We start from the raw sequence: 27,339 nt of genomic DNA, 5'->3' as shown, positions 1-27,339 counted from the left end.
CTCATAATAATGACTGAAATGGAGTCAATGGAATGTATCAAACACATGGAACCCATGTGGTTGATGTGTTTGATACCATTCCAGCCATTAGTATGAGCCCGTCCTCCCCAAATGAGGTACCACCAGCCACCTGTGCTGGATATCTATCATAAAACTTTATCTTAGCAAATCTGTTGTATTCAAAGAAAATAAGTCATTGAAACCTAACCACAGTCTTTGGCCAGTTGGCATGTTCGCGTTGGGTGGTGGTGGTGGCGTTGCAGAAAACATGGGGTCAAGCCAGTGTAACCTTGGAGAAACAAATATTCAAGATCAATACCGGCCTTATTCCGAGCATCTAAATGTTTGAAGCTCTGGAAGCACCTTCTCCCTCATTAGCCTTGTGTAGAAGAATGGTTAGGTGATTAATGGATGTTGGGTGAAGGGACATTTAAAGGACTACACAATTTCTCTGCATCCCAAATGACACCCTATACCCTATATAGTGCCCTAGTTTTGACCAGGGTCCATAGGGCTCTGGTGAAAAGTAGTGCACTATATAGGGAATAGGATGCCATTTGGGATTAAGCCCATCACTTCGGCTTTCAAATGTCATGTAATCATAGTAGGGGAGAGTGGTTTGCCACCAAGTGCTAAGTGATGTTGCCGAAAATAAATTGCGGTGGAAATATAATATATGGTGAGTATGATTCTTTGTACGGAGCTGCATACACCAACTCGGCACAATTAAAGTTATTCATCTCCCCGTTTTTAGTTCATCAATTATATTGTGATACACTTAATGTCCATAAAGGGATGATATATGATTGGTCTAATTATTTCTTATTTACCATGCTTTCTAAAGCATATCAATTATGTTAATACCATGTAATTAAAACACGTTAGCGCACTACAAGTTGCTGGCTGTATTACTGACTATGAAAATTATTTTAATTAAATAGCCAATTATAGAAAAATCCTAACCATGAGAATTGACATTTAAATTAATTTAATTTAAATTGCTTTTCAACATTGTTTTATCAACGCTTTACGGGGTGAATAAATTATTACATCAAACAATATACAGTGTCATTGATCATGCAGAAGTCTTGTCTCACATCTATACATATTTAAATACTTGGCTGATGCCATGCCATACATCAGTTTTGGGGTGATTACAGTTGGACAGTACTCATTTGTTAGCAACACTCTCATTTTGTCGACTTTCATGTACTTGTTGAAACTCAACAGAGTATGTAGAGACTGGCAACCAACTACACACCATGACGGTTGTCAGAGTTGATCATTTTCTACTTGCTAGTTGTGGTAGGGAGAAATGACAAACTTGACATAATATTATGCTTTCCACAATCAATTACTGTAATTTAATGCTGACAAAAACAGTTTCCATCTTCTTTCATCCCACAAAACACTACTTGCCAAAGAGATTCATGATAGATTGGCACTTATAATACATAAGAAGGAAATTCATTGTTGTTGTTCAACATAAGGGAGAAAGAAATATGTTATGTTTTTTTCTGCCAATGTGCACTCATACATTTCAAGATCCTGTACAACTTTTCAAGGCTTGACATGAAGACAATATACAGAGAAACCATGTTTTCTACAAGTGGTAAGTTCTCCATTTGGGCTATTGTGGCGGCTTGTAAGGTATGATGAGGCTACACACACTAACACCACAGTACATACTTCATCTGGACAGCTGCATTGGATTGAGAGTAACAGTAGGTATCACACAATACATGTTTATATATATATATAACTGGGGTCAGATTTATAAGGAAAAGCCCACCCAGCGTGTTAAAGGGCCTTTGAATAAAAAAAATCACAAGCATCCTGTGGTGCTTTTAAAGGTTTTAAATTTCATCTTTTCCACCCTATTTTTTCTCCTCTTCAAGAACGCTAATGGGAGTCATTTTTCAGATATTACAAGCGCAATGATTTGCAGTTAACCCATGCAAACATGAAAAATAGTGGGCAAACTGTTGTGACATTCATTGTATATAATGAAATCTTAATACGGTGCATATTTAAGCGAAAGGTTAGCAACATAAAGGGCAAATGGATTGCCTGGCGATGAATTTTAAGTAGCTATTGATTTTACACTACAAGCCACCTCTTTCTCTGAATGATAATTTTTTAAATGGCACACAGCTTAACGCTGATCTGACACACAACTAGGATGCACTTGGTGTTAATTCAGAGTATGTTTAATAAACTATTTACACATGTCCTATAAATGATCTATTAATGGTTCATGAATTAAAGTTATTCATGTGTTATCGCAATTTGTTAGTCAATGATGATTTTGAATTGCATGTATAGATGAGTATCAGTGCAGTTTGCTTATGATATTATTGTTACAAAATGTCATTAAATCAAAATACATACAAATACGCTAATGGTTTTTGGTTGCCCTAGTGGAACACATTCATTAGACAATATGCTGCTTGGCTATTTTATTAAAGTTATGGATATATGGCTTGGAAATCAAGTTGGCTGTACCTTAATATGAATACCAACATACAAAAGGAGAAAATTGGTGTAGCTAGTGTTTAACTCCTGATTATTTAATAATAAATAAATATAGTTTTTGTAAATCATTAACACTAGAGATGTGCTATTATATATTGTCTAACTTTTAAAGGTACAGCTCTGCTCTCCATCTCCGACTTACAGTTAAGTGTGACACACATTGTCCTGACTTTAACACATACAGCCCTGTAAGAAAAACAACAATTTAATCATAACACTTGTGTCTGCTCTTCAGAGCATTAATTTTATTTATTATTTTAACCTTTTATCCCATTCGTCACATTATACTTATGCGACACCTGATTACCAGCATGCATTACTAGCTTCCAGAAGCACCTCTTTAAGAGGTGTTGAGATTAGGGAAGTGAATGCATAGGAAGCAATCCATTTTATCAGTCAATTTCACACTTCACCTGTCACAGAGTACTCACTTATGACAACCGTCTTCATATCCAATGAGTACCTAGGCCTATGTGTATCTAGATAGCTGGTGCAGAATTTAATTGAGATAATGGCGCTAAACAGTTTGCAAATATAAACCAATCTAAAAAGTGTGGTATGTTTTCCTGACTTAATTTTGTTATGTGTTAAAATCAGTTGTACAATTTTTTTTATTTTAATTTTCAAATTGAACCTTTATTTAACTAGACAAGTCAGTAAAGAACAAATTCTTATTTACAATGCCGGCCTACACCGGCCAAACCCGGACGACGCTGGGCCAATTGTGCGCCGCCCTATGGTTACCCAATCACAGACGGTTGTGATACAGCTTGGATTTGAACCAGGTTGTCTGTAGTGACGCCTCTAGCACCGCTACACTATAAATAAAATTAGATTTGATTTAGTCCTGTTCTTTAACTTTGATTTTGAGTTGAGATGGAGATGTGAATCCAACATATACATTTTTAATGTGAAAACAAACTGGAATTAAAGCCAGACTAAGTCAGTGGCACAGATGGAACTATCCAAGCAGAAGATACATCTCCTAATTCTGATACAGTATTTGATTGCGCTGACAACCAAACACAATTAAATATCACTAAATATCATTACATTTGAAATCACCCAGAACTTGAAACCCTAGGCCTTTTGTATATGTCTATTTTTAGTTGAATTCTGTGTTGAATTCAAACATTTCCTATTGATGACTTTGCAAATGCCTTCAGAAAGTATTCACACCTCTTGACTTTTTCCACATTTTGTTGTGTTACAAAGTGTGATTAAAATGGATGTAATTGTCATTTTTGGTAAACGATCTACACAAAATACTCTCTAATGTCAGAGGAAGAAAAATGTGAACATTTATTAAGTATGTATGAAAAATAAAAAATGAATATATATTGATTAGATCAATATTCAACACCCCCTTGAGACAATATACGTTAGAATCACCTTTGGCAACAATTACAGCTGTGAGTCTTTTTGAGTAAGTCTCTAAGAGCTGTCACACCTGGATTGTACAATATTTCCCAATTACTCATTATTCTCTAACCACTATTATTGAACACAGAATGAATCCATGGAACTTATGTGATTTGTTAAGCACATTTTTACACCTAAAATTATTTAGGCTTGCCATAAAAAAGCGATTGAATACTTATTGTGACTTATCAGTGACACAAAATCTCAATTTAATCCATTTTAAATTAAGGCTGTAACACAGCAAAATGTGGAAAAAGTAAAGCGGTGTGAATCATTTCTTAAGACACTGTAGTCCTAAATAGCATCATTGATGGCTGATAAAGTAAGGTCACATTTAATTTGCTCTGCTAAACATACCCTTTGGAATGACAACAGTGAATCTATTTCATTTTTAAGCGGAGCTCTCGCAACAATCACTCTCACAATATCACATCGGTAATAGTCAGTGACAATTATCATAGCTAAGCAGGGCTGGGCTTGGTTAAACCTTGGACGGGAGAACAAAGGGTAGCTGTAGTTTAATTCTCAAGTAGAAGGTGCTGATGTTGTTTTAAAGGTACAAATTCAACATATTTTATGTTGGTTACCATGACATAATCTCAGGCACATGCACAGATAGGGCTCTACCTGTGCAAAGCACATGCCCCTTTGCCCTTCCAGCCTCTAAGTGCCTTTTTGGATGGTGGTATAATTCCTCCACAAAAAATGTTTGGGTATTTGTACATATTCTGTAATTGTTGTTCGGAACCCACTGCCCGCAAGTTGTCATGAAGTTTTCCACCGCCCACCCCCGTCCTTTGTTTGCCCGGTTGTGCGATTTTCCCAGTCTGCCCTGTATGGAGATTGGTTAGCGTTGGTATCCAAACATGCATGGTTTGAGAGATGCGGTCACCGGTCAAGTGTGTGTAGCTACCTACCAGGGCTGTAACCAGGGTGATTCTCATTGATACGTAGCATCAATGACGAAAATGTATGACAATTTTAGAAAAGTATTGTTTGCATTTTGATTGCATTTTAATGTAGGACTAGGCCTTTAGGAAGATAGGCCATGTGGATATGTTCATATAAAACATATCTTCTTTAGGTTCCTAACATGTTTGATAAGATTAGCATAGATTTTCGCAGGGGACCCCACATGATGCCCCGACCCCAAATTTGGGAACCACTGCTTGCTTCCTCTCACTTTCTGTATCCTCTGCTTCCTCCTGCATGCATTGCCTCAGCCTCACCACTGAGCGCCACATCATTGTCTGTCTCAGTAGCCTACTCTCTGTAAAGCAAAGTTATTATGAGAACTTAGTAGTGTATTTTTTTGCTGCTGATGAGGTAGGCTCCATTTAACATTAGCTTCTTAATTCATCCTTCAAACTGGCTAAGTAATACTAGCCAGAGCCCTTGCCTACTGCACTAGAAGTCTCTGCCGGCAGCTAGCCACCTGACTGACTGACATAAGCAACTAAGCTACATGGCCACTACTCATCGAACATCTCATTACAAAATCATGGGCATTAGTATGGAGTTCGTGTTCAATGGGGTTGAGGTCAGGGCTCTGTGCAAGCCAGTCAAGTTCTTCCACAGGCTTGTGTGCTGCTGCTCGGACACGGAAACCCATTTCATGAAGCTTCCAACAAACAGTTATTGTGTTGACGTTGCTTCCAGGGGTAGTTTGGAACTTGATAGCAAGTGTTGCAACCAAGGATTTTTACGCACTACCCACTTCAGCACTCGGCGGTCCAATTCTTGTGTGGCCTACCACTTCACGACTGAGCCGTTGTTGCTCCTAGATGTTTCCATTTCACAATAACAGCACTTTCAATTGACCGGGGCAGATCTAGCAGGGCAGAAATTTGACGAACTGACTTGGAAAGGTGGCATTGTCACGCCTACTCCTGCGATCGACGTCGCCGGTCTACTAAACACCGGTCCTGGCAATCATCGTTATGCACACCTGGACATCATCACCATGATTTCTCTCCCTTTATTTAGCCCTCAGTAGCCTCTGTCTTCATGTTCAGTAAGCTACTCCTGTTTCGATAATCTTCATGTTTCTTATTATTAAACTCACCTTCTGCACCTGCTTCCCTGCTGATTGATGGCATAGCGCACACAAAATGTACTTTTTCAATCATGTACCGAATAAAAATCTAAAGTTCAATTGCATTTTCAACTCTACCGATTAAATAGCAAATGTGCCTGATTTGGTCTTGGCATGTGTCCTCTAGCCAACAGCTTGCAGATACAGTGCAGGTAGGCTAGTCTAGGCTACATGATGGATAAGAGCAAGAATATTGTTTGTTGTCAAATGGCAGTCAAGCATCGATCATCATGTCACCAGAATAAGATCCTTGCTATTCTTCGGCTGTCCCCATAGGAGGACCCTTTGAAGAACCCCTTTTGGTTCCTGGTAGAACCTGTTTGGGTTCCATGTGGAAAGAGGGTTCTACATGGAACCAAAAAGGGTTCTCCTATGGGGACAGCCACAGAATCCTTTTGTAACCCTTTTTTCTAAGAGTCTAATCCTGTATTAGCGGACCGATATAGCCGTCTGTAGAAAACTGATATAGCCGTCTGTAGAAAACCGATATAGCCGTCTGTAGAAAACTGATATAGCCGTCTGTAGAAAACCGATATAGCCGTCTGTAGAAAACCGATATAGCCGTCTGTAGAAAACTGAGGATGGAAACGTGGCTACTGTAAGCAGTGTCTCTATTGCATACTTGCGAGCTTGGGTAGTTCGTTTCACGTCTCAGGCCCCCAACCTGTGTCACGTGAGGGGGGAGTTACTCTTTTGAAAGAATAGTGAAATTGCTGCTAAAAAAGCGAATCCATGAGGCAAATCCAGGGACGCAGACAAACGTAGAGAACAAACTACTGTTCAGGATGCCACACGTTTGCAACTCAGTCAGATCAAGAATGGTCTGTGCTATCTGGGAACCTTGGGACATTCCTATCCCATTTAAGTTGACATTTAAAGTAGTTAATCTAAAGGTTAAGGTTAGATAAGGGTTATGGTGAAGGTTAGGGTTTAGGGTAGGGACATCCCAAGGATCCCGGATAGCACTGATGATCAGGAAAATAAGCATTCTGAGCATTGATCAATGCTGGGAGCAAATTTAGACATTGACCCATAATTGATTTTCTTTATTGTGTACAAAATATATATTTTTGTTATTTATTTCGTTTCAAATTTGAAAAAATTACCAAGGTCCGGACATCAGTGTCCTCATATGTAGTTATGGCCATGCTAGCTACCAAGTTTAAATATTAGCAGTACTGCCACAGCAGCATAACATTTAATTAACACTTGATTTAGCCTACATCATCATCAATATTAGGTCTAGTTGGCTGATATACGCAGCAGAGGCAAAAAGACAGAGTTCAATTAAAATCAGTAAAATAAATTGAGCTAGCTAACTAGCAGATCTACATAAATCACCAACATCAATGATCAGCTGATAGCCCCCCTCTTTTCCCAATGCCAATCATGTGTTTAGGAGGCGCTGTAACTAGCTTACTTACAATGTGTGATGATGAGTGAGTGTGTTGTTGCAGAAATAATAGGCCTCTGCAACAAAAAAATTGTTTTTTGTTGCTAGAGGCATTTGGTATGCTATGAATTTCGAGAGTATTTTTTTTTCAAGAGGGGCGGGGGTTGCCCTTTTTTCATTTTGAGCACCTGTCCCCTGAGAGGTCTGTGCACGGCCCTGCATAATCCTTTGCTTGAAATTTCACCCTCAAAACAATGTTGATTACGTTTTTCAAATCCAATGCATTTTCCACGTCACATTTTCCACGTTGATAAATGATGTTGAAACAACGTTGATTCGACCAGTTTGTGCCCAGTGTTGTCTGTCTGTTGTTCAAAGGTTTCCAGTGTCCCCTAGCTCCTCCCTCTCTGTACCTTGTGACAACAACAACTCATCCATAGTGCTTAGCGGTCTAGTGGAGCCGCACTTTTCAGCTCATTCTCCTCCGGTCATTCCTCCTCCTATCTTTGATCATTGTCTCTCCGTGCTCAGCCCAAACCCTCACTCACCGCGTCTTTTCAGCGTATCATTCTACTCCCCAACTCATCAGAGGAGCTAAACTCCCGTGGATTATTTCATTTGGAAATTCTCGACAGCTGCACTTTTTTTCTGCAGGACTGGGTTTTATACTTTGAACTTACTCTTCTTCCCCTAGGTGACTATGGCCGTACCGGCTGCTTTGATCCCACCAACTCCTCTGGTCCAGCCGCCTTCGATCTCTACTCTTTCTGCGACCACCTCCCCGCCGTCGATAACTTCACCCCCGTCTCCCTCAATGGCCCCCTCCGGACAGAACCTGTTCCGCTCGGAGCTCCTCGGCACCAGTAGCCCCGGCATCCTGACCCCGACTGGGGCTCTGCCCAGCAAGCCAGTATACTTGACTCCGTCGCCTGTTGAGAACACCCCGCAGAACAACGAGTGTAAAATGGTGGAGTTGCGGGGGGCTAAGGTGGCGTCTTTCACCGTGGACGGGTGCGAACTCATTTGCCTGCCCCAGGCTTTCGATCTGTTTCTGAAGCACCTGGTCGGAGGACTGCACACCGTGTACACCAAGCTGAAGAGACTGGAGATCACGCCGGTGGTCTGCAATGTGGAGCAGGTCCGCATTCTGCGAGGGCTCGGAGCCATCCAGCCAGGAGTCAACCGCTGCAAACTCATTTCCAGAAAAGACTTCGAGACTCTGTACAACGACTGCACCAATGCCAGGTGAGTGGAGACAGGAGGGATGATCATCTCATCAAATTATTCATGCTAGTTGAAGTTTAGCGCGTCAAGGTAGAAACGCAGTAAACAAGGATGGGGAGACATTTCCCATTGTGTGGAAGTCAATGTTTGACATGTCATTTAGCTGTAATGACTAAACTTTAGGTCATATTTTGTAATGCTCTTATTGTGCCAAATCTGACAATATGCCTATGCCAGCCTTTCTTAAAGTATGGGTCACGGCCGACCTGTTACTGGTGGGTCGCGACGTGTCAGAGTAAATGTATAATTCTTTCATTAATCACTGGAATTGATTTGGCCAAGTGCATCTGCGCTCTCTACTTATCAGCGGTCTCTGCTCGGGTTGGCAGCTGTGTGAGAGGGAAGATGCCCATGTGCTTTGCGGTTCACCGGATCTTTTCTCTGCGGTTGTCTTGAAGATCGCCCCGCCACACACACGACGCAGCGCTGTCGTTCAGCAGCAGATGATGCGCTGTCAGTTACCGACTTGTCATTCCCACTCGCCATCACTCACCGCTGTCATCAAGTGGACTATACTAGCACAAGTTCTGAATGAGATCAATTGTCACGAAACGCTAATACAGGGACGAGTTTCTCTCTCTTTCATACAGACTTTGAGAAATAACGAGGAGCGCCCACAATGTGTTTTGTGTGGGGAAGTCCTTAGTAATGAGTCTCTCGAAACGAACACATTAATAAAGCGACACGTCCTGACCAAACATCCACAACATGACGGTAAACCCAGGGACTTCTTTCAGAACAGGGCAGACTGCTTCAGGAAACAGGGCTTCGACTGTGGGAAAGTAAGTCAACTAGCAAGGCATTGTCATTTTATAACAGGTGATGATGAGCAGAAATAAGGGAGTACTAACTCTCATAATTGTCGATGTGAGTTTCTCTTTAAAACAATCCCCTGGCCTTGTCACGTTACACAGATAATAGCTAACGTTAGCCAACGCAAGCTAGCTAGTTACTGATAGTGCAACCCTTAGTAACAGTACAGATGAAGATGGAAAATGATCAGACCTACTCTACATCTTACTGTAGAAATTATTGTTATTGTTGAAAACTAGTCTACCTTGGAACTGTTAAAATTGATTGAAGCAAGATGCTTTTTGTGACAAACACTCCCACAGTTCAGGGTTCCTCATCTACAGCAGGAAGCGGTCTCCTGCCTGACTGAGAAAGCAGTAGATGTTCTGATCCAGTTTGGCAGTAGATATCTTTCAGAGTCAGGGTTCTCAACTCTGACATACTTAAAAAAACAAATACAGAAACAGTGTCAGTGCTGAGCATGACCTCAGTGTTACACTGTCTAAAGCACAGCCCAGAATAGACATGCTTGTTGAAAACTTCAACCAGCCACACACCTCTCATTAGGACTGTGTGTTTGTTTTCTGGTCTACATCTGTGTGATGTGATCAATCACTTTATTCCAGTTCAGAATAAAAAATATGTATTTTATTTTAAGAGTAACAGTTCCAACCTAGACATTATTTTAACAATAATTTCTACAGTAAGATGTACAGTAGGTCAGAATTTCTTATCTGTACTCTTACTTAGGGTTGCACGATCAAAAAGCCAGTGTGTGTGTCCTGATATACATCTGTGTGATGTGGTCAATACGTTTATTCCAGTTCAGAATTAAATGATTCATTGTATTTTAATAGCTGCAGTTCCCCAACCTAGACAGACATGTAAGAGTGTTTTTATCAGGGGAAAATTAACATGAATAGATATTTATATGAATATTTAATTTCATTGTTGTTTGTTTTTGTCTGTATTGCATTTGTTTTATGGATAAGGGCAATGAAATGTACTGATAATGCATATGTTCCTCAGTTTGGGTCCCAGGAAAACACAACATTTCTAATTTGGGTCCCAGGCTGAAAAAGTTTAAGAACCCCTGGCCTATGCTGTTATGCAGTTTTTAGTAGGCTCAACAGGAAGACATGGATGAACATGTTGAGGGCGCACCCCTCGAAAAAGTTGGGGCAGGTTGATGGCAATTGCATTCATTCCTATTGCTAAACGTTGTGTCAGTGACTTGCTCAATCCAAACTAATGTTAAAACGCAACAGTCACATGTGAGTCAGTGGAAAATGTCACTAAATTAGGCTATGTGAGGAATTTCACAGCCTGAAATTCAAGTGCTCAAAACGCACAGCAAGTTGAAAACCATTGCCTGAAGGGAAAGCTCTCATCCACTGTGTGCGGGCCCAACCGCATTTCCACTCTAAATTAAGCTCACTATTAACTCTACTTTATTTTTAAATGACATTGAAATAAAAGTAGGTTATCCTAAATCCGCTGTCCTAGCCATAGGGGCAGTAATTTCAATTATTTGAACTATAAATGAATTAAACAACATTTTAAAACATTAGACCATAGTGAATTTAAATCATTTGATTCAAATTGCTTAATATACAGTACTGTTTGTCTTTAGTTGGATAAATACTTTTCATAGGGAAGTCAGTCGTTTTTTTTTGTCCCTAGTTCAAATTACACCTGATCCAACCTTCTACTGTCATTGTTGATAGATATATTATGTTTACTTATTGATTTGAAATATATAATGTGACATATATATATATATATATATAAAATATATGACAAATTCTACATTTAAATACCAACTTCACATAAACACACCTGATGGAATGTTTGTAATTAGTAATAGGCCTAATGTCTCCAAACTCAACAAGTTCCACCCAACGTTTTTATTTCAATGGCCAGTAATTTATCCATTTATTACTTAAGGCATTATCTCTCATTACAAAATACACTTGGGATTTTATCCCAGCCATGCTAATATGTAGGATAATTTTATAGGCGACAAATTTAGGTGCAGATCAATATTTGATTAAAATACATTTTTAGTGTCCTGTTCTCATATGCTGTGATGTATTGCTCAATCTGATAGGATGGGTTGAGTCTGGTCAAATATGCCATTTAATCTGTCATTATGATTGATTTAATATTGATCTCCCATCGCAAAATGAGGTGGAAATGCAAATATGATGGAAAGTATAACATGAGCGGAGATCGATCTTTTAGTGGGGTTATAATATTCTGTTAGGTAAAAACAAGAGAGTCTGTGCACATCGTTAGTCACAATGTTACTGGTGAATCTGAAGATGATGTTAATTGTTTTATTACATTTTGCTGTAAGACACACACACACACACACACGCATTTTATTGTCACAAACAAATTGGAATGTATGGGTGGGTGAAAATGTCTGAATACAAATATTCAGTTATTTGCAGTATAGTAAAACAATGTTTTTCTTTTTCTGCTGCTGTTAAATCAATTTACTGAAATGAATGTACTGACATTTTATTTATTTTTCAAAGTACATTTGAATTAGCTCACAATTAATTTTGAGGAAGACACAGCGATGTTTGCAATGCATATAAAGCAGAATAGGCAGACATTACATTTTGTGACATTTGACCATATGTATGGGCCCCTGTTTCCTTAGTTATTTATTTGGTTGGAAAACGCATGGCTTTTATAAAATTACTTTATTAGCTTTCATCAGTGTATTGAGACTCTTTTCAATTAGCTATTCAGATATGTTGTGCATACATGTTAATACCTATGGATTCATAAACTACTGTATTTCATCTCTACATCTGATCTTGACCCTATTTTTAGTAGCACACCATTATCCTACCTCTTTACCCTATTCTCATTCACACACTGCATCCATACAATTCACTTTTACCCTCTGTCCCCATGCAGTATTTACACAACCTCTCCCCCACGACCTCCCATTGAGAAAGAGAGTTCTAGAGCGGTTCTAGACCACTGTAGTTCCTCTTCCCAATGAGTGTTCCACCTCTTTGCCCTGTATTCTCCAGGTGACGGAGTGTGTGGTTGAACTCCCCGGGTTGTGAACGGCGAGGTAGGGAGCAGAGGGATGGCCATGGGATTCCAGGGTACCGGAGGGTTAAAGGATAATGCAGAGCCTCGCGTCACTTTAATGACGCTAAAGTGGCGGGCTATTATGTGCACACAGAGAGCACTGTAATTGTCTCGGAAAGCAGCCAGGTTCTCTCTTCTGCTCCACACAGAGGAGATACACACACACACACACACACACGTACGCATACAGATGGGGATACACACATGGACAGACATAAGAACACACATACACACACACACCATCATCGTCATGGTTTTGAAACACTGGATGTAGTCAGGTGTTAACTTCTAGAGAGGAAGAGTAGCTTGTATTTACAGTACTTGGTTGATCTATTTCTGTTGTTTGGAGCTCAGTCATGGAAGTTGTAATTCAGAGCAATCAGGGCTTGACTACCGCATTGTAAATCAGCTAACTTACTACATTTCAACACATTTTGCCATGGTGCAGAGAGAAACATTTGCAGTTTTATAATGCTATTCTTGAGGCTAAGAGAAAATGTTGCAGTTTTAAAGCAAAATTCCTTCAATTCTACATATTTTCCTATCATATGCTATCTGGGGGCCCCAGGGCACGTGTCCTGTGTGACCGTTTGGTAATCCATGCTGAAAAGTGAAAATAATATCTGATTTGTGGGCTTTTTATTTAGTGAACAAAAAAAAGTAGCCCGTGTAGGACAATGATACAATTTACTCAACACTAGTGCTGCCTGACATACCGTAAATTCCGGACTATAAGCCACAACTTTTTTCCCAGGCTTTGAACCTCGCGGCTTAAACAATGACGCGGCTAATATATGGATTTTTCCCGCTTTCAATTTTCTTTTCTCCAAAAAAACACATTCTGTGACGTGCTCAGTTTTTTGGCGGCATGAAGCTTTCATTAGACCAATGAAATTGCCGAACGGGTTAAGGTCAAACAACTTTTTGGTTTACTGTTTAGATTAAATCGAGCGCTCTCAAACTTCCCATCATTCTGATTACGGTAGTCATTTTGTCACCCTCATCATGGCAAAGACACGGAGAAATGCATATGATGCAGCTTTCAAGTTGAAGGCGATTGATCTGGCTGTTGGAAAAGGAAATAGAGCTGCTGCACGGGAGCTTGGTCTTAATGAGTCGATGATAAGACGTTGGAAACAGCAGCTTGAGGAATTGACTCAGTGCAAAAAGACAACTAAAGCTTACTGCAAATTATTATTTTTTTTGTTACAAGCCGTGTTTCATTAAAGCCTATTTATTTTTGTTACAAGCCGTGTTTCGTTAAAGCCTGTGTAAAGTTAATTTGTTTCAATGTACCGGTAGGCACTGTGCGGCTTATTTATGTTCAAAATAATATATATTTTTTTTAATTCAGTGGGTGCGGCTTATATTCAGGTGCGCTTAATAGTCCGGAAATTACGGTAGTTCTTTTTCACAATGATGTTCTAGTCTTTTATACAGTGGCGGTTTTCGTTGACAATGGAGCGCATAATACTCCTGTACAATAGGTCTTACTATTTCACATGGCTATTTTTCCCATTCCAGGGCCCATTGTGTTAAAACAACAGCCAATCTCATTTCAGCCACTGTGTGAATAGCGACACAGTGTCACTGCTAGGTCCATGCTTTGTTACAAGACCAGGCCAGACATTGGGTGGAAATGTTGCAACTATTTGTATTATGCTCACTTTAGATTTCAACATTTTGAATTGGATAGAATATGTTTTGGGTGTGTAACTCGGTGTGAAGCTTTCACTATACACTGGTTTTGTTGGTGGCACTTTTTTTAACAGGTCACTTATTACTTGGTGTTTACTTCAGATTTGTATTAATTTAAGTTGGTAATATGGTAATTACTCAGCAGTTGATAGATTATTGGTGTGCTTACTTACATCACTATCAATGTCAACGTCTAGACGAGCTGCATAGGCTTCTGTAGATGTATGTATTTCTGAGTTCAGAGTGCAATGATTTATTATCCCCTGCTCCTTCATGCACTTTCAAGGGACAATCTCAGCAGATTATCTGGGTTACAGACACATCCTGGGTCAATTCCATCCCTACTCTCCCCCTTCTCTTTCACAGTTCCTGGGTCAGTAATGATACATCCCTACTGTCACCCCTGCTCCTTCACACATACACAGATTCTAGGTCAGTTATAATGTCCCTGTTGTCACCCCAGATTACCACTCCTTCCCTTTCACACATACATCTCATTTATATGCTGATGATACTGTTATGTACGCAATTGCCCGACTGCTGGCTGCGACAAGGCTACAGTCCGATTTTGTAGCTGTACAGGAAGCCCTTACTGATTTAAAGCTCATACTTAATACAGGCAAAACGAAATACATGTTGTTTTCAAGTTCACGTAAGATTGTTACAGATGGATTACATCTTCACTCATTGGATGGTTCTATAATTGAACGAGAACCTGCATACAACTATTTTGGTATTTGGATTGACTGATTTATCATAAAAAAAACATACGACTAAGCTTGTTAAGAAAGATTTAAAGTGGGCTTTATTTGACAGAACCAGATCTTGTCTCTCTCTAGTCAGCAGGAAGCAGATTGTGCAGTCAACATGCCTGTTGTTGATTATAGTGATACTATTTATCAAAGTGCAGCTGCCTCTACTCTTAAACCCTTGGATACCATTTTTCATACCATTTTTCATAGCGCCCTTTGTTTTATCACAGGAGACAGTTTTATTACTCATCACTGTATTCTTTACCAACAGGTTGTCTGCACCTCTTTGAAGTCACATAGATCACATCATTATGCTTTTTTTGTTTACAAAGCCCTGCTCCACAAACTTCCTACCTACCTAACATCACTGTTAAGATTTAAAACGACAAGTTATCAAACCCATTCACAATGTTGGTTAACACTGGAGACTCCTTTGGTTTCTAGAGAGTTAGGTAGATCAGCCTTTGGTTTCCTTGCACCTTGTGTGTGGAATGATCTACAATACACTTTAGAATTGGAGGAATTGGTGCCTCTCAGGCATTTCAGACAGTTGTTAGTGGACCCTTTTACTGAAGAATGTGTCTGTGTTTTATGATTGTGTTGAGGTTTTTGTGTATTGTTGTGTATAACAACTTGTATATGAATCCGCTCATCATTAAGCTCGAGGCCCTGGGTCTGAACCCCGCCCTGTGCAACTGGGTCCTAGACTTCCTGACGGGCCACCCCCAGGTGGTGAAGGTAGGAAACAACATCTCCACTTCACTGATCCTCAATACAAGGGTGCATTCTCATCCCCCTCCTGTACTCCCTGTTCACCCATGACTGCGTGGCCACACACGCCTCCAACTCAGTTATCAAATTTGCAGACGACACAACAGTAGTAGGTTTGATTACCAACAGACAGCCTACAGGGAGGAGGGGAGGGCCCTGGGAGTGTGGTGTCAGGAAAATAACCTCTCACTTAACGTCAACAAAACAAAGGAGCTGATCGTGGACTTCAGAAAACAGCAGAGGGAGCATCCCCCTATCCACATCGACGGGACCGGAGAAGGTGGATAGCGTACACATCACTGACAAACTGAAATGGTCCACCCAACAGCGCCTCCTCAACCTCAGGAGGCTGAAGAAATTTGACTTGGCACCGAAAACCCTCACACACTTTTACAGATGCACAATTGAGAGCATCCTGTCGGGCTCTATCACCGCCTGGTACGGCAACTACACCGCCCTCAAACGCAGGGCTCTCCAGAAGGTGGTGCGGTCTGCCTCTACGCATCATCGGGGGCAAACTACCTGCCCTCCAGGACACCTACAGCACCTGATGTCACAGGAAGGCCAAAAAGATTATCAAGGACAACAACCATCCGAGCCACTGCCTGTTCACCTCGCTATCATCCAGAAGGTGAGGTCAGTACAGGTGCATCAAAGCTGGGACTGAGAGACTGAGAAACAGCTTCTATCTCAAGGCCATCAGACTGTTAAATAGCCATCACTAGCACCTTAGAGGCTGCTGCCTATATACATAGACTTGACATCACTGGCCACTTTAATAATGGATCGCTAGTCACTTTAATAATGTTTATATATTTTAGCATTACTCATCTCAATGTATATACTATATTCTATTCTATTTTACTGTATCTGTGCCACTGACATTGCTCGTCCATATATTTATATATTTTTAATTCCATTCCTTTACTTAGATTTGTGTGTATTGTGAAATTGTTAGATATTACGTGTTAGATATTACTGCACTGTTGGAGCTAGGAACGCAAGCATTTCGTTACACCCACAATAATATCTGCTGAACACTTGTATGTGACCAATACAATCTGATTTGATGTGTAGTTTAATGTGTTTATTGTATTTTGATGTGTATTGTGGTGCTATATAGGGCTCATCTGGAAAAGAGACCTTGGTGTCAGCATTGACTCCCTGTCAAAATAAAGGTTAAATAAAAATAAATAAAACAGACACAGATCCTAGGTCAGTAGTAATAACCCTTATCTCACCCCCATCTAACAATACCACTCCTAATCCTTCACACAGACACAGATCCTAGGTCAGCTAATATCCTTTTCCCCGTACTGTATATTATTATGACACCAGGCCCATGAGAAGAAGCCCCATCATACTTCAGCGACTTGTTTTCCCTTTTGCTTCCACCCTTGGGGAACAGAGAGGGCTTTTCAGTACCGACTGTGACACTTGAACTCTGGGAAAAGGTTATTATAACACAGGGGAATTGGCACACTGCCTATCACAGCTATCACAGCTCTCTCATTAGATGGTTCAGTTAGAGGCAGGCTATCCGGTGGCGGGGCAGAAATGCAGCGGTTAATTGACAATCATTGTCTACCCCTGAAGGTTAGACACACTAACACTCCAGATGACGCTTTGGTCCACCGTTGGGAATGGGACTTGCTTTTCACTTACACACCATTTTTAAATACATTTTCCCCTTCCCTTTTAAAGTCAAATGTTTCCTCTTCTTTTAAGTCTGAGATGTTAGATAAATGGTGGTGAAGTTTAGGTTCAGTGATATGGTAGAGTGGCATTGATGGGATAAACAGACGTCATCCCTCTCTCTTAAGGTTCAGTGATATGTTACAGCTTTATTGATGGGATAAACAGACATCATCTCTGTCTTATTTTGGGGTGTTTACGCCTAAACAAACATATTTGCAAATGACGGTAATTGTTTTGGTTAGTGCTCAGTGTGGTATAAGGGTACCAGCTTGTCTACCCTCTCCCTCCTTTCTCTTGACTGAGCTCTCTCTTCTAATATATTTGTTTTCGACGAGGCACGGTTGTGTTTACAGGTACTCAGGGGAGATTTCTGGATGCGATTCAAATCGCTCCCCAGTCTGAGTGGGTGCTAAGATACCCGTCACCCGGCAACCACATCCAACAGGGAGCCGAGGCGATAATAACTTACAAAACAGCAGAGTGACAGATGCCTGATGAGAGAGAGAGGTTTAAAGGTTTGTTAAAAACACAATTGAAATTCCACTCTCGCACTGTGTTTTTTCTGCGTTATTAATTAAGTACCTTAATGTGATTGTTTTCAATTATAATGGTCAAAAATAAACAAAAATTGCTTCTTAGCAAGAGCAATTTCTCAAGCAACAATTTTGCTAGGAGTGGTCTGAGTGGGGAGGGGAAAATGGGAAAACTAGCTGGCAGAGAGGTTTGGAACTCTATTTCTTGTTGGTCTATTAACTAATTTACCACCTGGTGATGTCACACGGCAGACCAAAAGTCCATTCCACCAAAACAGGCTGAAACTTCAGGTGGTTTTTTCAAACAGCCCTTAAACTAAATGGGCATAATCATAATTTTCACAATTTTATAGTATTATTCCAACCGCATAGTGTGGAAATATACAGTTGAGGTCGGAAGTTTACATACACATTTACATACACCTTAGCCAAATACATTTACATACACCTTAGCCAAATACATTTAAACTCAGTTTTTCACAATTCCTGACATTTAATCCAAGTAAAAATACCCGGTCTTAGGTCAGTTAGGATCACCACTTTATTTTAAGAATGTGAAATGTCAGAATAATAGTAGAATGATTGATTTATTCAGCTTTTATTTCTTTCGTCACTTTCCCAGTGGGTCAGAAGTTTACATACACTCAATTAGTATTTGATAGCATTGCCTTTAAATTGTTTAACTTGGGTCAAACATTTCGGGTAGCTTTCCACAAGCTTCCCACAATAAGTTGGTTGAATTTTGGCCCATTCCTCCTGACAGAGCAGGTGTAACTGAGTCAGGTTTGTAGGCCTCCTTGCTCACACGCGCTTTTTCAGTTCTGCCCACAAATTTTCAATGGGATTGAGGTCAGAGCTTTGTGATGGCCACTCCAATACCTTGACTTTGTTGTCCTTAAGCCATTTTGCCACAACTTTGGAGTCATTGTCCATTTGGAAGACCCATTTGCGACCAAGCTTTAACTTGCTGACTGATGTCTTGAGATGTTGCTTCAATATATCCACATCATTTTCCTCTTCATGATGCCATCTATTTTGTGAAGTGCACCATTCCCACCTGCAGCAAAGCACCATCACAACATGATGCTGCCACCCCCGTGCTTCATGGTTGGGATGGTGTTCTTCGGCTTGCAAACCTCCCCCTTTTTCCTCCAAATATAACGATGGTCATTATGGCCAAACAGTTCTATTTTTGTTTCATCAGACTAGAGGACATTTCTCCAAAAAGTACGATCTTTGTCCCCATGTGCAGTAGCAAACCGTAGTCTGGCTTTGGAGCAGTGGCTTCTTCCTTGCTGAGCGGCATTTCAGGTTATGTTGATATAGGTCTCGTTTTATTGTGGATATACGTAGATACTTTTGTACCTGTTTCCTCCAGCATTTTCACAAGGTCCTTTGCTGTTCTGGGATTAATTTGCACTTTTCACACCAAAGTACGTTCATCTCTAGGAGACAGAACGCGTCTCCTTCCTGAGCGGTATGACGGCTGCGTGGTCCCATGGTGTTTATACTTGCGTACTATTGTTTGTACAGATGAACGTGGTACCTTCAGGCATTTGGAAATTGCTCCCAAGGTTGAACCAGACTTGTGGAGGTCTACAATTTTATTTCTGAGGTCTTGTCTGATTTCTTTTGATTTTCCCATGATGTCAAGCGAAGAGGCACTGAGTTTGAAGGTAGACCTTGAAATACATTCACAGGTACACCTCCAATTTACTCAAATGATGTCAATTAGCATATCAGAAGCTTCTAAAGCCTTGAGATAATTTTCTGGAATTTTCCAAGCTGTTTAAAGGCACAGTTAACTTAGTGTATGTAAACTTCTGACTTCTTCACAGTGATACCGTGAATACCGTGAATTATAAGTGAAATAATGTGTCTGTAAACAATTGTTGGAAAAATGACTTGTGTCATGCGCAAAGTAGATGCACAAAGTAGATTTCCTAACTGACTTGCCAAAACTATAGTTTGTTAACAAGAAATTTGGAGTGGTTAAAAAATGACTTTTAATGACTCCAACCTAAGTGTATGTAAACTTCCGACTTCAACTTTACACTCAGTGGCCAGTTTATTAGGTAAACCCATCTAATACCGGGTCGGACTCCGCTTTGCCTCCAGAACAGCCTGAATTCTTCAGGGCATGGAAATGTTGCATAACTGGTATCAAGGGACCTAAGACGTGCCAGGAAAACATTCCCCACACTATTACATTACATCACTGCCACAAGCCTGTTCTGTTGACACCATTTATATTTACGTAATTTAGCAGACACTCTTATCCAGAGCGACATACAAATTGGTAATTGGTAACACCAGGCATGATGGGGCCGTGGACTCATGCTGCTTACACCAAATCCTGACTCATTCATCAGCATGATGCAACAGGATCTGGGATTTGTTGGACCAGGCAATGTTTTTCCACTCCTCAATTGTCCAGCGTTGGTGATTGCGTGCCCACTGGAGCCGCTTCTTCATGTTTTTAGCTGATAGGAGTGGAACCCGGTACGGTCGTCTGCTGCAATAGGCCATCCATGACAAGGACCAACAAGTTGTGCATTCTGCGATGGTCACTCGTTTTGCCCATTCTAATGTTCAGTCGAACAGTAACTGAATGCCTCGATGCCTGTCTGCTTGCTTTATTTGGCAAGCCATGGCCACGTGACTCACTGTCAACGAGTTGGTGTACCTGATAAATTGTCCAGTGAGTGTATATATAAAACACAGGAAAGTCACTGGGCCTTTAAAAATACAAATTCATATGTGAACATTTATCCAAGTTTTACATGTTATCTTTTCAAAAGGAAGGCTTTGTTTGATATTTGGCTAATATCATTGCTGGATTTATGCTTATTTGCATGGTGAAGAGGCTTGCATTGTTTATTTGCCTGTTGGATGCAGAAGCTGTCCAGGCGCTTAGTCTATTTGCATGCTTTCACTGGATGGATGGGCTTTAGTTAGTAGCACAAGTACCGTTGTGTCCAGGATGCCAGATCCTTTTACAAAATTACTAAGTACCGCTAAAAATTGATGCATCTATACCTGTTTTAATATCATGATTTTCCATTCTGAATATGTGAATACATTGAAGGAATGCAACTTTTCTCTTTTTAAGTTGAAATCCCTCAAAAGATATTTAGACACCGGGGACTGTTTTTATTAAACCGATCCATCGAATTGAATTATCAAACTGGATTGAACTAGTTTCGTTATATGATATTTCACTCTCTGATCCACAGCTGAGACCGACTAACTCTCTTTTTTTCCCTTGAGCTCTGCTCAGCTCAGTACTCTCTGGCCTCTCTTTAGGCAACATACTCATCACATTACTGGTGCATTTAGAGAGCCATGGTAGAAGTCACTGGTGCTTGTTCCAGGATGCTAAATGCTAGTAATCTCTGGCCTCTCTTTAGGCAACATACTCATCACATTACTGGTACATTTAGAGAGCCATGGTAGAAGTCACTGGTGCTTGTTCCAGGATGCTAAATGCTAGTACTCTCTGGCCTCTCTTTAGGCAACATACTCATCACATTACTGGTACATTTAGAGAGCCATGGTAGAAGTCACTGGTGCTTGTTCCAGGATGCTAAATGCTAGTACTCTCTGGCCTCTCTTTAGGCAACATACTCATCACATTACTGGTGCATTTAGAGAGCCATGGTAGAAGTCACTGGTGCTTGTTCCAGGATGCTAAACGCTAGTGACAGAAGTTAGAGGAGAGCAGATGAGATTTCCTGATTGGAGAATGAATGCCGGGGCCCTAGCCTCTGATGTGGTCACGTAGAGAAATTGATTTTCCTGCAAAATTAATTAATTTTTCATATAGCCCAAAGCTGAAGAGTTTAAAAAGATTGTGCACTTGCTGGTTTTCTCCTATTTCCTCCCTTTAAAAAAATATTTATTGCCTAATCATATTAATACTTTTGCCCTAAGGATGAAAAGATAATTGTACAAATGCATTTGGAAATATGTATCACTGAGTATTTAGGATTAATTTATGCAAATAAGCGCACGCCCATCCTTCGCGGGCCCAGATTGTCTAATTAGGATTGATATGAGGAATAGATGTAGTGGAATCTGAATACAAGCATGTCCAAAGAGCAGAACATTGAAAATGACAAGGCTGGAATGCTTGAAAAGTGTGTAGCGTTGGTTGCGTTTCTTTTTTTCTTCCCCTCCCTTTCCCTCTCACACACATACTCTCTGTCTCTCTCTCTTTTACACACACACACACACACACACACACACACTTTCTCTCACTCTCTGTCTCCCCCCCTCTCTCTGTCTAATTCACCGTGGCCGTATCAGGAGTTAATTTCTCCGGCTTCATTTCTCGTCTCACTTGACAGGAAGAAGAACCCATCAGGGATGGAATCTCAGATGGGATTCTGCAAATTTCCTCTTGTTTTTTCTTACTCCCTCCTCTTTCTCTTCTCCTCCTCCCCCTCTTCAATTCTGCAGAGTGGCTATCAGGTACGACTCTTCTCCTGAATAAACACTCCAATGTTATTCCTGCAGTATAGTATCAATGTTTCTATTTTCACCCTGCGCTGGATACTAAGAATATATCCCAAATGACATCCTGTTCCCTATATAGTACATTACTTTGACCAGAGCCCTTTGTCCCAAATTGAACCCTATTCCCTATATAGTGCAGTTCCTTTGACCAGAGCCCATGGGTCCCAAATGGCACCCTGTGTAGACGAGTGTACTACTTTTGACCAAAATAGTACACTATAAAGGGATTTGGGTGCTATTTGGAACGCATCCTAAGGGTCTTCCCCTCCTTATTAATGTGGAGTGTAATAAAGCAAGAGAATGTCATCGGACATAAAGGCTCTTTGTACTTGGTTAGAATTCTGTAATTCAGTAATGCCATTTTAATGAAGATAATTTTATTCTGTGTTATTGTGGTCAGAGTAAGCTTGTGCATATAGGGAGGGTGGTAATATAATTTTGTTTTGTAAATTAAAAGTGAAATTGTTTTGTATCATAGATCTGTATCTTACTGTACAGGACACTCATTGTCAGCAATCGAATTATTATAATTAATTATTTACTGGTTTGAGTTATATGTCTTGGATGTGCTTATTGCATGTCCACCTTTTCCCCACTATACTCAAATGTCAGGTGACTTTTGTGGTTGTTAGGTTGTTTTGATTTAGGGCGGTATTCAATGGTAAATGTTGGAAATTACCTTTAAATTGTGCGTTGTCCAAATCGGCAATTAGGTCAGGAAATTAGTGAAGGACAAGGCAAACTTCTCCTACTCAATCATAACACCATGAGCTGCAGGGAACCCTCCGCCCAGCTTGAAAAAATAAAACCTTTCATAATTCATATCTCGAAATTCATAACATAAAAAATTCGAAATTAAAAAAAATTATCGAAATTCATAACATTCATAACAGCGATTTTTTTTTAACATTTTTTTTATTTAGTATTTTTTTGGGGGGGGGGTGTATTTATTTCTACAATAACTTCCTCGTCATCACAAATTGTAAGCAAGCTAGTTACGGTGCCTCATAAAGACATGATTGACTTCGGGAAAAGAGGGTGAGCTATCAGCTGACCATTGTAAATCTGCTAGTTAGCTAGCTCGATTTCTTATCCTGATTGTGATTTACCTCTCTGTCGTTCTGCCTCTCTTTGCTACGCATATCAGCCAACCAGATTGAATTTTGATGATGATGTATGCTAAATCAATTGATAATCAAATGTTATGCTGCTGTGGCAGCACTGTTGATATTTAAACTAGGTAGCTAGCTACACACTTCACCGGTGACTGCATCTCCCAAGACATGCATGTTTGGATACCGGCATGCACAATCTCTACACGGGTCAGACTGGGGAAAAAGGTGCAACCCTCCGCGCGTGAGCTCCGTATAGGGCAGATCAATGGACAGGGTGGGGTTGGTGAATTTGATGACAACTTGCTGGCAGTTGGTTCCAAAGAACAATCACAAAACATTTTGGGGGAAATTATACCACCACCAAAAAGAGCACTTTGGAGACTGGAAGGGCAAAGGGGCATGTGCACACAGGTAGAGCCATATCCGTGCACGTGCCTGATGAGCCGTCTAACTGTCCTAGTAAAAAAAAAGGAGTGGCTGCGGTTCCGGAGACTTGTGTCTGAGGCCAGCTCTCGACCCTAACCCGCAAATATAGAAAATGCGCTGTAGGCTACAGTCGGGGACGGTGAAACGATTTTTTCTAATTTAGACATATTTCTGCTTAGAATTTACGATATTTTGGTAGGCTATTTGTTAGTCAGCTTGTTGATAATCAGATGCATGCAGCTTCTCTTCTGTCATTATATGTTGCTTTAGAAGACTAAATACACCCTTAATCACCAGAATAATGTCATAAATGTATAGAATGAATGCTTCAATCTAGTTGACATTGGTAAAGTTCTCTGTCATATCTGCTTCTTTCATGGAGCAAAGACGTTTAGGGATCATTTTAGAAAGTGCAAAATTTCTTGATCCAAATGACATCAGTTTGACCGGTTGTAAGGAAATAGAAAGCTTTGAAAATGACCCAACATGTTTCTGATAAGATTTCATTTTGTGGCTTGGATGCATATTTTATGTGGTTGAAATGCTTTCGTCTTTTATGATGCTGATAAAGATTGTACCTCTACTGATGATCCCTAATTGTGCATTCGCATAAGATGCTGAAATAAATAAATCATATTTCTGTTCCCGAGTCAAAATGTACATTTGTTGTATCAATTTACTGCAAGAAATACTTAATTCTGCAGCAGTTAATATTAAGACTATGTGAGAGGTTATAGACCTAGAGTCAGTTTCCAGATTTCAGTTTCCATTTAACCCATCTGAACAGTAGGCTACAGTTCCCTTTACTTGCCATAGGCCTATTTGAAGTTCCGGTCTTGTGACTGTGGAATTTGTATAGCACCTCACAATCATCACTCCAAATATTTCCCAAACATTACTTTTCTTGCCCTACCTTCTCTTTATTTTCAACTCTCCATTTCACAGCTATTCTTTTATTGAATTAAACTCGTCCTTTTTACCTCAGTGGAATGGATCGACATGAACTTTTTCTGCCAGTTCCCAAAAGCATTTGGCGATTGGCGTGTAGGCTCTTTGGCGTGTGTAAAGTTACCCCCCAAAGCGTAGGCTGCCGCACTAATGCCAGTTAGCCCGAAAAAGTATGAAAGCAAAACCTAGAGATAAAAAAATCACATTAGTGATTTATGTAGCTGCTGCCCACTCTGCTGCTGCCTTGGCCAAGTCCCCAACAACCGGATGTTCCGGTTTTCAGGGAAATGGAAAGAGAGCCTGTGACACGACATCTGCTTTTGGACGTTAACGAGGCGACACCATCATAACAACTCCTCCATATTTACTGGATTGGTTGAACAGTGCAGAAGAGAACCTCCCTAGACATTTTTTTTTTCTTCTTGTCAAGACCAGTATGGAGGAGATCTACATTCAGGTGTTTGTTTTACGCCTGTTACTTTAGGTTGCTCCCACTGCCTCTTCCCCCTCCTTGATATGGAGGGGGGAAAAGTATGCATTCCATGCCTCAGGCGCGATTTCATGTTATTTTTTTCCATGTTGTAGCCTACAAAAAAGACATGATCAACTTTGTTGTCTGTTGTAACAGTATATTTAGGCAAGCATATCAAACACAAGCAAGACAGATACAGGCAGTCAAAATAGCGATACTTGGCCTCCCGAGTGCATCGCAGTGCTAGCTGTGCCACTAGAGATTCTGGGTTTGAGTCCAGGCTCTGTCGCAGTCGGCCGCGACCGGGAGGCCCATGGGGTGGCGCACAATTGACCCAGTGTCGTCCGGGTTAGGGAGGGTTTGGCTGGCAGGGATGTCCTTGTCTCATTGCACACTAGCGACTCCTGTGGCGGGCCGGGCGCAGTGCACGCTGACACGGTCGCCAGGTGTACGGTGTTTCCTCCTACACATTGGTGCAGCTGGCTTCCAGGTTAAATGGGCATTGTGTCAAGAAGCAGTGCGGCTTGGTTGGGTTGTGTTTCGGAGGACGCATGGCTCTCTACCTTCGCCTCTCCCGAGTCCGAACGGGAGTTGCAGCGATGAGACAAGACTGTAACTACTACCAATTTAGATAACAGGAAATTGGGGAGAAAAAGGGGTGAAAAAAAAACAATTACGATACTTTTTATTTGTCAATGTTATTTTTTTCTGCATATCTCACCACAATATGACAGCATAACTATGGAAATTATCATCACAAATAATAGGCAGTCTAAAGCAGTCGTTGACAAACGACGTAAGGAATAACAGTGCACTGGCGCTGGGTGACGCAAAACAAACTCGACCATTAGAGGCGGAACAGCTAGGTAGCCTACTCGTGCGGTACTTGCATGATCATTGAGTGGTTAAAACACAGTTTTTGCCCCACTGCAAAGCCCAAGTGAAGGAACTCTGGCTAGTGGCTACTATATGCCAGCAACTATAAAGATTAGCCTACATCACACAAAACGCTGATTGTTTTTGCTCCAATGCAATGTGTAGGGACAGCATCCTGCTTGTGCAACGTTAATATCCGTTACAACAGACAGAGAAGGTTGTATAGCCTTCAATAAATATTTTTGGGAACGTTCGTCCAAATCGCCTTAGGTTTTTTATTTCAGCTGGTCCAAAATATGAGGTCGGAGATAGGCTACATCATCATGTTTCAGAAGAGGATGAGTAAAGAGAGAAACCACAAAGGATGGGCACCAGGCTAGATAATTAGTAAGGTCAGTAATATAATTAGAATTGTATGTAGCAACACTATGCCTTGACACTACCTTCCACCATGGCTTTCACTCACCGCACGGTTCAATCTCTACCGTTCTTCTCATTTACAATCTGTATTTAGCATCTTTGATCTAATTGATGTTTATACAATGGGTGGGTCTAATCCTGAATGCTGATTGGTTAAAACCTCATTCCAGCCGTTGTCTATTCCACAAGTTACCACCAGCTAAATCTATGACATTAAAATGCCTATTTACTCTGTTCCATCTGACTGTGCAATCCACTGTCTCATCAGCCCAGCCAGGCAATTTATAAACTTGATCTCCACTATAAAAAGCATCTAGACATTATCTCACATTTCTTTTATACTAACATTTACTTTTCAACAGCAGAGATTTGTATAAACCTTGCTGTCTGTCTCTCCAACATTCGCAACATTGTTTCAATATTCAAATTCAATCTCTAACTGTCCCATAGTAATGAACATGTAGGAGTCGGGAC

At 40.6% G+C, this 27,339-nt stretch overlaps 1 protein-coding gene across 2 annotated transcripts in view; it reads left to right on the top strand.

The window, feature by feature from the left end:
* Positions 1-7,816: 7,816 nt before the first annotated feature.
* The window catches only part of dachd (dachshund d), a 348,937-nt gene continuing 329,414 nt past the window's right edge, over positions 7,817-27,339 (top strand). The window contains exon 1 of one of the 2 annotated variants that reach the window (XM_029703673.1): positions 7,817-8,690. In XM_029703673.1, coding sequence (XP_029559533.1) covers positions 8,146-8,690 — 545 coding nt within the window. In that variant the 5' untranslated portion in view covers positions 7,817-8,145. The remainder of the gene's footprint in view (positions 8,691-27,339) is intronic. The other variant, XM_029703674.1, reaches the window with a different exon arrangement.

Source organism: Salmo trutta, chromosome 20 (genome assembly GCF_901001165.1).
Source record: "Salmo trutta chromosome 20, fSalTru1.1, whole genome shotgun sequence".
Classification (NCBI taxonomy): domain Eukaryota; kingdom Metazoa; phylum Chordata; class Actinopteri; order Salmoniformes; family Salmonidae; genus Salmo; species Salmo trutta.
This window is presented reverse-complemented; position numbering and strand designations above follow the sequence as displayed.